Source organism: Labeo rohita, chromosome 5 (assembly GCF_022985175.1).
Source record: "Labeo rohita strain BAU-BD-2019 chromosome 5, IGBB_LRoh.1.0, whole genome shotgun sequence".
Lineage (NCBI taxonomy): Eukaryota > Metazoa > Chordata > Actinopteri > Cypriniformes > Cyprinidae > Labeo > Labeo rohita.
In genome coordinates this window covers 33,861,887-33,874,040 of record NC_066873.1, presented here as the reverse complement: position 1 = coordinate 33,874,040, position 12,154 = coordinate 33,861,887, and the positions used below count along the sequence as shown (strand labels likewise).

The 12,154-nt window shown below is 33.9% G+C and overlaps 1 protein-coding gene across 2 annotated transcripts in view; it reads left to right on the top strand.

Annotated features, from left to right (window-relative positions):
* Positions 1-374: 374 nt before the first annotated feature.
* gab3 (GRB2 associated binding protein 3) overlaps positions 375-12,154 on the top strand; it is a 32,384-nt gene continuing 20,604 nt past the window's right edge. The window contains exon 1 of one of the 2 annotated variants that reach the window (XM_051109247.1): positions 375-570. Coding sequence is in view for 1 of the 2 variants with exons in the window: in XM_051109246.1 (XP_050965203.1) it covers positions 499-570 (72 nt within the window). In the remaining variant the exon portion in view is untranslated. The remainder of the gene's footprint in view (positions 571-12,154) is intronic. The other variant, XM_051109246.1, reaches the window with a different exon arrangement.

Here is a 12,154-nt window from a genome sequence, read left to right as displayed (position 1 = left end):
AAATAATTCACCATTTTTTTAATTTTCCATCTCCCTCCCTCCCTTTTTCTTTCTCCAAGGCTCCAAGAACAGATGGCCTAGTAAACCAGTTAAAATTCCCCTCACAGCATTTTCCAAACTGACCTTGGGTTTTCTCACATACACACACACACAAGGTCATGTGCCGGTTTGTTACAAGACACTGGAGGGAGGAACATCTTTTTCTTCCTCCACCCAGAATACACACACACACACATGCAGACGGTTCGCTTGTACATACATGTCCTCTCAAATATCACATACAAATACAAAAACACACACGCTCTCTCCTCCCACCCTCTGTTTGTTCCTCCTCTCTCTCTCGCTCTCGCTCTTTCTCTCTCACTCCGTCCCTGGTCGATGCTGCGAGTTCCTCCTCTCCGTGTTTGGGGGGGTTGAACACAGGATTCTCTCTGCCTTCCTCTCAGTCTGCAATCGGCAACGGACACACACACACACACACAGACAGACGCAGCAGCTATGAGCGCAGGCGATGTGGTGTGCACAGGATGGCTCATAAAATCCCCTCCGGAGAAGAAGCTAAAAAGATTTGTGAGTAAAAGTCCTGTGTCTATGCTTGCGTGTGCTAGTGTGATGTATTCTGCATTAGAAGCGGGTACTGCAGTATAATGATCCACTGTTAGTTCACGTTGTCTGTGTTTTTAGATCACAGCTGTGTTTCTCTATGCATTTTAATACATACTAAGTGCCTTGTAACTCTTGCTTACTTGTGCTTTCCATCACTGTCAGTGTTTTATACTATTTAACTGTGCTGTGCCGAAGGCTCTGCCTGGCTGCATTTTAATTTCTGCTGCTTGTGGACTTTAGATCGCTGTTATGTGATGCTTTACACATGCTAATTCTCAGCTGTGTTTGTGCAGCGTTTGTGTGCCTTCATGCACGTGGCTGTGCTGCTTTGCATTGCTTCTTGTCTGTGTCAAATTCAGTGCTGTGCTTTGTGACAAAGTAGTTTACCTGTGCTGTATCTCCTCCATAAGTTACTCTGTCATGGAATGCATTTCAGATTCAATGCTTCTTGCAGTTCATTTTAGTATCTAAGTGACAGAGCTTTGTGCTTTGTCATGTAACTGCAGTCTGTTCGTTATTTGTCTATTCCAGAAATATGCAGAGCACATATTTTGTTGTCCTTTGCACTCCCTGCGTTTGATCTTCCTTCCTCGTTTCTTAGCATGTATCTGCAGTCTGTTTATGTTTACTGTACTCAATTGTGCGAGTGTTTTACTGTGCTCAGCTGTGATCTGTCAAAACAGAAGCTATATAACGTACATTTCACCTGCGTCTGAACAAATGCTACTTGTATTGATAATGTCATTGCTATACATGTAAACAGGAAACAGTTTAAAACAGGAACTATTAAAGTAAAACTGGAAGAGTTTAAAACTGAAACAGCCTGTGTTCTCTTTTCACTGTGTTAAATGCTGTTGTTTAATGTGTTGACCTATAAACACATACAGGATGAGCAGTATGTCACAGACAGTAATTCCTATTAACAGTATACACATCTGTTAACACCAGAAATAACTATAACTATAACTATATTAGCTGTCCAGACTCTATTTATTATAAGAGTCGTTTATGTCATCTTCAAAGCATTAAGCTCATTAACGTTGGCTGTATTCTGATTTCAACCCGACAAAATGTATGATAGTGCTATTGTTCCTCTCTGTCATTATGAAGTCCTGTTCACAGGATGATACGTTTAACCTGGCTACAACTGTGAAGTTTTAATTTTCGCTCTAGTTTTGTGGGAATAGGGAAGTCCACACCACAGTAACAATAACAATACAACACTGTGGAACTACATCACTGGAATCTCCTTCAGAGCGTTTTTTAACCTGATAAAGGATACACTTTGACAGCTCCGACATGATGTACAACTGCAGAATGCACTTTTAATCAACTTTACTTTATCGTTTGCTAGTGTGGACAGTAATATAGTTATCATATGTGACCCTGGACCACAAAACCAGTCTTAAGTAGCACAGGAATATTTGTAGCAATAGCCAACAATGCATTACATGGGTCAAAATGATCTATTTTTCTTTTATGCCAAAAATCATTAGGATATTAAGTAAAGATCATGTTACATTAAGAGATTTTGTACATTTCCTACCTTAAGTATATCAAAACTTCATTTTTGATTGATTAACATCTTCATTTTGGACAACTTTAAAGGCGATTTTCTCAGTATTTCGATTTTTTTGCACCCCCAGAATTTAGATTTTGGCCAAATATTGTCCTATCCTAACAAACCTGTGACCGTGATCACTTTTGTGGTCCAGGATCACATATAGTTATAGTCCGTGGTGTGAACAAGCCTTAACTGTGATGTGGACTTCCCTTTTCTAATAGAATTAGAATGGCTGTTAAAACTTTACAGTTATAGTTATCACAGCATCATGAAAATATAGCTTTATTTTATTTTATTAATATTTTGATTTTTGTTTTCATTTTATTTTTAGTTAAAGGTTTAGTAATACTGTTTTATTTAATTTTAGTTTTTCTTAATGTCTATATAATTTTTATTCTTTTCTATTTCAGTTTTAAGTTTTATATATTTAAGTTATTTACATGCTTTACTTACGGTTTTAGTTTTAGTTAACTATAATGACCCTAATAACTTAGATATGAACATTTAGGTTAAAAAAAGTTTAAAATGTATATGAATAAATACAGGAGATATTTAAGGTGCTGTGATCACCGTTTCTTTTAAGCTGTTTACCATTTTTAATCACCTTTTAGCTTTTTTGTAGTTTACTTGAATAGCCCTTTGGTATGACAAAAGCACATATAGTTTTGCATGTAGTCTCTTAATTGGAGAAAATATGAACTACACTCTAAAAAATGCTGGGTTAAAACCAACCCAGCGATGGATGAATTATGGACAAAACCAGTGGTTTGTTTTGACTCAACTATTGTTTAAAAATCACTATATTAACTTCAAAAACGTTGTAAAAATAGGTTGTAAATCAAAAATAAGACACAATTAACAGAGGCATCAGCACTAATCAAAAGATGAACATAATTTGCTTATTGGTACTCAATAAGCAATTTTAAAAATGTTTTGGGATCTATTTTGGGACCTATTTTGGGATCATTTTAAGCAAGAAATATAGTCATTATTAAGCAATAGTTGAGTTAAATGAAACTACCTAGAAGTCAAAACAGGGTCAAAACAACCCAATCGCTAGGTTTGTTTATATTTCACCCAGTGCTGGGTTGTTTTTAACCCAGCATTTTTTTAGTGAATGTATACAAGGATTACTCCAAAAAACAAAGTTTTAGATGAAAATTAGCACGCCAAACTTAAGTGCACTGCTGTCACTACCCATTTACTAATCTTTTAAGCTTCCTATGTTTCTAGTTTGGCTAAATACATCACTGAGTTCATATTTTGCTTGTTAATACATGTAATTCGCAATCATAAAACCGCTTTTTCAAAAGCAGGTGCACAACGTTATTCAAACGTTGATGTACACACTGCAGAATACTGTTTATTCTAATTATAACTTGGTTAGCCATTCAGAGAAATTGTTGATTTAGTCCTCTCCTTGGAAGTGGAGGTCTCAGTTGTTTGGTTGAGAAGAGGAAGGGAGGACCACCAGTCATAAGATGTGTGTTCAAAGTGTCAGTCTGACACCGCAAACACATTCTCTCTCACCCCGCTCTCTCTCTGTTTCGCTCTGTTTCTGTGAAATTTGGGTGTGTTGCAAAACATGGGAAGTGTAGGGTGCCAGGCAGTTGAAAATGACCCTGCATTCAGAAATTAGCTGTGCTATCAGAGACCACACAGGCAAAAGTGGCTCGACTGCTATTAGTTAGGAGGTGTAACCCGGTGACTGACAAATAGTGAGTGCACATGTATAAACAAGTGCGCCTGTAGTCTGTGTTTGTGCTTATGTGCGTGTCATAGTAAATAGTTTTAGGCATTGCACGAATTGCAAGCGAACACTTTCTCTTGCTCACTCGCTCAATCTTCCTCTCTCGCTCTCTCTCTTTCTCTGGTTTTGTGGCTTCATCTGATAGTAAAATGGGAAGAAGTTTTTCTTGCGTGCTACCAGTATGTCATCTCTTTTTCTTTTTTTCTTTCTTTCTTTCAATGCATTCTCTCACCCTCTCTCTTTTATTCTTCTTTTGTTGGTTTTTATTTTTTTGAGAATTGGAGATGTAGACACGTATACACATGCACAGATTTAGACACAAAATGCTTTTTTAAAAATGAACATAAATTGTAAATTGTCAGCTTCAGTATAGGTAAGCCACAAATAGCATATCTGTGAACATTTTTCATAATTTTAAGTTGAAAAATATTATTTAGGGAGCTGTGACAGGTCACTATTTCTTTGAAATGTTTCTCCATTTTTAATCATCCTTGAGCTTAAATATAACATTTTAACATTTGTTTTATTTAAAAAATATTCCATATAGTATTTTAGTCTATATGATGTTATAAAATTGCATGCACGATAATTATACATATTTATACACTTTAATTGAGAAATAATAATCTTAATAACCTTTATATAACTAAGAATTAACATTTTAGTCTTATAATTGTATATTAATTATAATAACTGTATAATACCACATAATTCTGAGGTGCACAGTAAGATAAAGATCTTTAGAAAAACAAAGAATTTTCTTTAACCATTAAAAAAGTTATGTAAAAAAAAAGTCATTTGAAATACAGGTAAAACACCTGTGAAAAATCATTACAGAAAATTCCTTCATACACATTTAATGGACTTTTGTTAGAGTGTAATTGGTAGTCCGAAATTAATTTAACTAGCCCAAATTAAAAAATGTTTTTTTTAACACAGAATATTTATACTTATATATATATTTTATAGTTGAAATGTCAAAAATATTTTCAAAACACAAAAATCAACAATTATCGAGGAATTTTATTTTACTATTTACAGAGTAACTGCAGAATTTTTAAAACTTTTTTAAAAATTAAGGATTTTTATGACAGTTTTTGAGAGCTGCACAAACAAAAATATCATATGAGTAGGGTGGAGCAATGTCTATGGTAACATATCAAACTGTAAAATTACATGAATTAGAGTTCAGATACAGGTTTGCACAAAAACTAGAAGTGTTATAAAATGATAAACATCGCATTGCAGGGTTTGAACCGTTTTTAAGAAAAGGGATGAGTCAAACGTAGGGCTGCACAATTAATCTAATTTATAATCGTGATTACAATTACAGATACCACAACTATGTAATCGTTCAAAGGCACAATTACCAAAAAAATAAAAAAATCCACTTACATTATTCTGCTTTAAGATGTGGGTGTGTGTGGGGGTGAGAGACTGTGTGTATTTTTCTCATTGTTTTAAATTTTACATTTTTACTATTTTTATATTTAAAGAAGAAACTATATATAAAAATGTACCATGCAGTTGCTTCAAACAAAGGTATAAAGCTATTCAAAACATCATTTAATGTAAATTGTGATAATCGTAATTAATAATCGCAATTACAATTTCAAGGGAATAATCGACAATTAAAATCGTGAAGTCCTTTTCAAACGTATACATTTGTATATCTATTTAAAACATAAATATTATTGTCTTACTTGTTTCGATTTTTAGAAGGCATTTAGAAGGCAAACTCTACCTGTTTGCTGTGTAAAAACATTGATATTCCCTGGAGGCTATTTTAAAATGCAAATTCATTCTCTGCCACTAGGTGGGGCTTTTGAAACAGTAGAAATATAGTGGTTTCCCCTGTAATGGCTGTACACAAAGCAGTGCTGCAGTCATTAATGCTACTTTGTCAGACATTATAAGATAGATGAAATGAAAATGCCATCGAAACGCTTCAGAAGACAGTCTTTTTCCTTCAGAGATTCATGTAAAAACACCCGCGTCGCGTGCAGCGCTCATATTTATTCAATGAAATCATAACCTTAATCGTCACATTATCACAATTCTTTTCTTTCCGTCCCCAAACATTTCAATAAACAAGTTAGTATTGAGTAACTTACAAAGACACAATATGCTTTCCCAATTGTTTTTGCTCTGACAACATAAATAGTTCCAAGCAAAGCAGCAGAACTGCTACATGTCTCACAGCAACACAGAGCAGGTGGTGTTTCCTTCCTGCACGAATCAATGATTTTGAAAAAATCATGTGAGTGAATGATTCAGTGACTCGCTTATAAAGGCAGTCACTTATTTCGTTCATGTTTTTGAACAAATCTGTTTAATGAATGATTCAATGATTCAACTAAAACAGTGACTTGTTGACACCTTCTGGTGTAATGATGCATTATACAGACATAGCTAGTGATAAATTTACTTTTAGCTATGTTTCTGTGTATGTAAGAGCAGTTGTGGCCATTTATAGCTTGAATGTGAGTCTGTATGCTAGTTTATACTTCATACTAGTTTCTGTTATCATACTATTAATATTATTATAATCATAAACACACTGGTTTGAAACCCAAATAGTTTGACTGTACACTGCACTGTTATTCTTCTAGCTATTTACTTAAAGGTCATTCGAAAGTCTCGTGAATTCAAAGAAAACAGCTTATACTTAAATACAAAGACTTCATCAAGACTACCGTTTCTTATTTGCGCAAAACATTAAGGGAAAACATTTACTCTTCGTTGTTAACCTCAGGAAAAAAACAAAGCATGTTGTTTAATGTTAGTTTAGATTCACATTTACTTAACATCTCCATCTAAAATGAACTACATAGATCAAACCACAGATACATGCTGCAAACCACTGTAGAGAAAGTCACACCAACTCCATTTCCCTGTTCGAATAAACATACCTAAAAACACACACATGCAAATGTCGCAGACAAACGTTTAGGCCAGTTTCAGACTTCCCTTCTGTGAAGGGTTCTGGGAAAACGTAGCTCTAGTTCCTCTCTTTGACTAAAACACGCGTACATAAGGGGAAGAAAATATAACCATTCCAAAAGAAAGAATAGAGAGAAGGTCTTTGTTTGCGACAGAGGTAAATCAAGGCCATGGCCTGACCCTGCCGTTCTGAGCATGCCCAGAACAACGTGTGGTCTCTGACAAATTCTGTAGAAAAACAGTTCAGACACTGGAAGGGTAACGTATGTGGTTCAGTAAAATCCACATACACATTCTCACATTAGTGACTCAAGATGAAAGAATTGTTCAAGGTAACCATATTTTTATCAGCGCCTGGTGGTTTATGCTTTGTAACTTTCCATATACATTCAAGGCTGTTTTCGATTTCAGTTTCTGACAGCACAGCAGTAATCAAATTGTTTTCTTTTTTAAAATGTTTAATAACTGAGAAATTGCTTAGGTTTCAGAGTAATATATACCCACTTCACCCTTTGTCAGCTTTCTGTATCATAAAGACTATAAGGATGGAGACTTTTGCCTTGTCAGCAGCATTGAAACAAAAACTGTTCTATATTTACTGTAATTCTTCTGTGTATGCGTTGTGTGCAACATTAATGAGGTGTGATTACTTTTAAAGGAAGTGTTTGTGGTCATTCCCCCCCCTTTACTGTAAAGTCCATTTTTTTATGTGACCTGAAGTGTCAAATTTTTTCAGAGTGACACAAAAACAGTTACAGTATATGGGCCATTCTACAGAATTGGTGTAAAGTCAGACCTGGAAACATCTTGAACAAAAAATCCCAAAAAGTTTGTATAATATCCAAGGCACACATTTCTAGTAATTGTGCCGTTAATTCTCATGTTGTATTTTCAGGGAGTTTTGTAATATTTGTCTTCTCCCCAAATTTGTCACTACCGAAACACAAAAATATTCAATTTACTAAGAAGGGTTATATTGACCTATTAAGATTTTGCTTACATCCTTGTAAATATATTTTTTCTATTTTATTAAAAAGTTTTCAAAGTCAATAACCATTACAATTTCAACTATATTTCAAGTGAGATTTGTTGTATTTTGAATCCAAGTTTTCTTTGTAAAATGTCAAAAAGTTGATCATACTGATTTCAAAGTTAAGGATTCATTAGTTTGAATATACATTAAACCAAAAACTATCATAACATCTTAGTTGATAATTCAGTATACTTTATTTATAATTTGACAAAACATCCTATGTTTCAGTTGTGACTGGACATTTTCGTTAGTGACAGTAATGTTTTGGTAGTGACCACATCACATTACAGAATTTTAACCCACATACTAAAAAACTAAATAACTAATACATAACTAAAACATATTAAAATACTAAAAATGTACTAACATTTTCTTTATTTCCCCCAAATAAAAGGTTATGTGCTACCTTTTAGTCACTACTGAAACAATGATGTCATGTTTTGGTCGTGACCATTTTATGGGATAACACCCAAAAAAATAAAAAAATAAAAAAACCAATGTCACTACCGAAACTCCATCAAATGTTTCGGTAGCGACTCTTTCAGTAGTGACAATTTGAAATCTAGTACTTTTGAACCTAGCTCAAAGATGTTAATCAGCAAATGGTTAGCTAGCACAGTTCTGAACAATGGTACACATATAAAAACTAAATGTAACGGAATAACTCCCAAATTTAATTAAGCTTTTAAAATGATAAATGTAGGGGTGTAGTTAAAATCAGTCTCAGTCAATGGACTAAAACATACACTTTTTGGTAGTGACATGAAAATGTGGGACACATTTTTTTTACATAAAGATTTATAATGTATAAAGAAAATGTCAAATAAATATTTTTTTGAATTTTAAAAATCTGATGGAATAGAATGCAAACAATATTTCAATATAATTGTCATAAATTTAAATTGAGAGGTTATTATTTTATTGTTATCTCTTTTTTTAAATAGAGCAAAACTCCTTTTGAACAACAGCCACTGAACTTGCCAGCCAGTGATCACTGTATATTTTTGTCATTCTGCTTTATAGAAAAGAACATCTTTGACATTTTTTTAAATAACTCCTTTAGTGTTCCATAGTAAAAAGTTATGTTTGGACCAATTTGATTTTCAGATTAAAGCAAATGATCTATAGAAGCTGTGACTCCCATCAGACCCACTAAATAATTTCTTTCTTTTTTGATGTTGCATTCGAAATCTTCTTGTCTCAAAAATCTGAGGTGCCCAAGCCCCCTGTATTTTAACAGGCATGACACTTCTGGATGTACTGTAAGTGTACTAAATGTCACTTTGGATAAAAAGTTGGGCAGTAAAACCCAAGTAAATGGAGAAGTCTTTTCTGGCCTCTTCTTGCTTAATCTGGCTCTCAGGACTCATGTCAGCACTTAGTCTGGATCTGGATAGAGGAAGAGAGTTTGTCTTGTGACGCTAGAGGGATAGAAATCCTGCAGCTCTGCGGCTTTCTTACCCATCATGCATTTGTTTAGATCATACTGGACATAAAAAAAGACCTCAAGGGAGGAAGTCAGGGTTTTCCTGATGATACAAGTGTGAGACTGTGGCCTTTTTTTAATATCACTGTAAGAAAGAAGCTTATTTTTTAAAATGAATTAAACATAAATAGAGAAACGCTCAGAAAACTGGTTTTGTTTCTCAAGAGATCTTAATGACACTCCCCTGCTGGTGTTAATTAGATTATTTAGATTCTTAAGAGGCCTGTGTGAGACATCTTTACCGTCAGGTGTTGTGTAACAGCTGACTGCTGTGGTGAAATCTTGGTTACAGAAAGAAAACAGCAACTAAGTGAACAAAGACGCTTTAGCCTGACATAACAGAGAACTGAGTGATGCCAGACAGAAGCAAAACAGAACAAGCTGCTGATGGTTCCAGAAAATGCAGGATCAAGGCTGTTATGTTAAAAGCATGTGTGCAACCTTAAAGGGATAGTTCACCCAAAAATGAAAATTCAGTCCTACTTTATATTAGGTGGCCTTAACTAATATGTACTTACATCTAAAAATTTGTTCATATTGTATTGCAAAACACTTTTGCTGCTATTGAGGTGTGATACAGGTAAGGTTAGTGACAGGTTTGGTGGTATGGGTAAACCCTACCACATAAACCCTAGTGTGAAGGCACACGACTAGCCGTCGCTTTGTCTTACACACATGCAAAGAAAGATACAGAGCGAGAGAGTCTTATATACCATGAAAAAATGGCGCGCTACATGTAAACAATATTCCTTGCTGTATTTTCCCGTCAAAATAACGGAGTTCCTTTGGAATTCTTCAGCTTTTAAGAACTGCCGGTTTCTCCGGTAGTAGGTGGAACTAATGCGCAAATCAGCAAATCAGTTTGACCGAATGTAGACAACGTGATTAATATTCATGAACCAAACAGCTCATTAATCCTTGGTGTGTTTTATATTGTTATTAGTAGAATAATCATAGTAGTTTTGTTATCTTATCAGTATTGTTTTTATTTTTTTCCCTTTTTTATAGAAAAACTAAATTACATATCATAAGCACCACCACTAGTTCAGTCAACATGACAAATATGCATTCAAACATGGTTATTTTAATTACTAAACTTCCAATTACTTAAGTTTAATGGTAAATTATCATAATATCATATTATAATGCTTGACTGACTGATGCTACGTGTCAGGCATTTAAAAAAAACTATGCCATTAAGCGATATATATATATATATATATATATATATATATATATATATATATATATATATGTATACGTAGCACGTAGCTCTAGTTCTTCTCTTTGTCTAAAATACGTGTGCAAAAGAAAGAATAGAGAGAAGGTCTTTGTTTGCAACAGAGGTAAATCAAGGCCATGGCCTGACCCTGCCGTTCTGAGCATGCCCAGAACAACATCATTTACCATATTTAATATTGGGGGCATCCAGGTTTATTTGACATACTTTAACTTTTTTTAAAGTAACACAATAGTTAATTAATAATTAGTTACTTTTAAAATGACGAAACTTAGTTACTAACTCAGTGTTTTTGAGAAGTAACTAGTAACTATAAGTAATTACTTTTTAAAAGTAACATGCCCAACAACGGTAAGGACATCTGTAAAACAGTCCATGTGACATCATAATTACTAAACCATATTATTGTTATTTCAACCGTAATGTTATGAACAGTGGTGGACGAAGTACACAAGTCAAGTACTTGAGTAAAAGTACAGATACGTATAATAAAATATTACTCCAGTAAAAGTAAAAGTGCTCCTTTTTCATTTTTACTCGAGTGAAAGTACCCGATGTTTTATCTACTTAAGTAGGAAAGTACTGATATATTTATTTTGCAATTTTATATAGGCTACTTTATATTAGCACATATTTTTTATAATCCCACTGCTCAAAATACCTGGGATTTTCCCAAAATGTATTATTTTTATATGGAGTAAAAAAAAAAAAAAAAAAAAAAAAAACATTTTTGTTGTTGATATGGACTATTTTGATGAGAGTGATGTAGTAATGTTAACTGTGAAGCTTACACTGCCATGTACCTGTAGGAAATCAGATTTGATTTCCTTCAGGTACCATCTAATTTTCACCAGTAAGAAAAAAAGTGTTTTAAAGCTTGTTGTTTTGCAGAATGTCACAGATATACATGACACGAGAATAAGGCCTGAAGTTAGCAAGAACATTTTAAAGGAAAATATACTTATATTTTAATGTTTTTTCCTCTCAAACTTTCTGTGGTGTAAAAACACCCCTGGCCAAATGCCCCCAGAGGACATCACTTCCTACTTTAATAATTACTGTAGTTACCATGTTCTGAACATCACATCCTTTCTTTTTCCCTCAGATGTAATCTATCTAGGTGGTTGAATAAAAATATTTTGGACATATCTAAAAATTACCTCAACTTAGCACCAGCAAGCTTGTTAGCAAGACAGTTAGCATCAGCTAACGATATTTACTTATTTTCAGTATGGTTTTGAATTCATTCATATCTGTTTACTCGGCTAGTTGTTCCAAGCAATATAAAAAATTATACTTGACAGACGTCATGTAGGGCTAAATGCGTAGCATTTTAATAAACTGCTAATGTTACAGCAGCAGGGAATATGAACGTGCATGAGTTATTTTATTTAATCTGTGTTATTTTAATTTTTTGTTTTTTGACCTAAAACTGATGTTGATGTGTCTGAATTCAAGCATTTCAGTGGGCTTAAACAGATCACACTTTACAGCAGATTTTCATTCACAAACAACAGACCCAGTTTTGACAG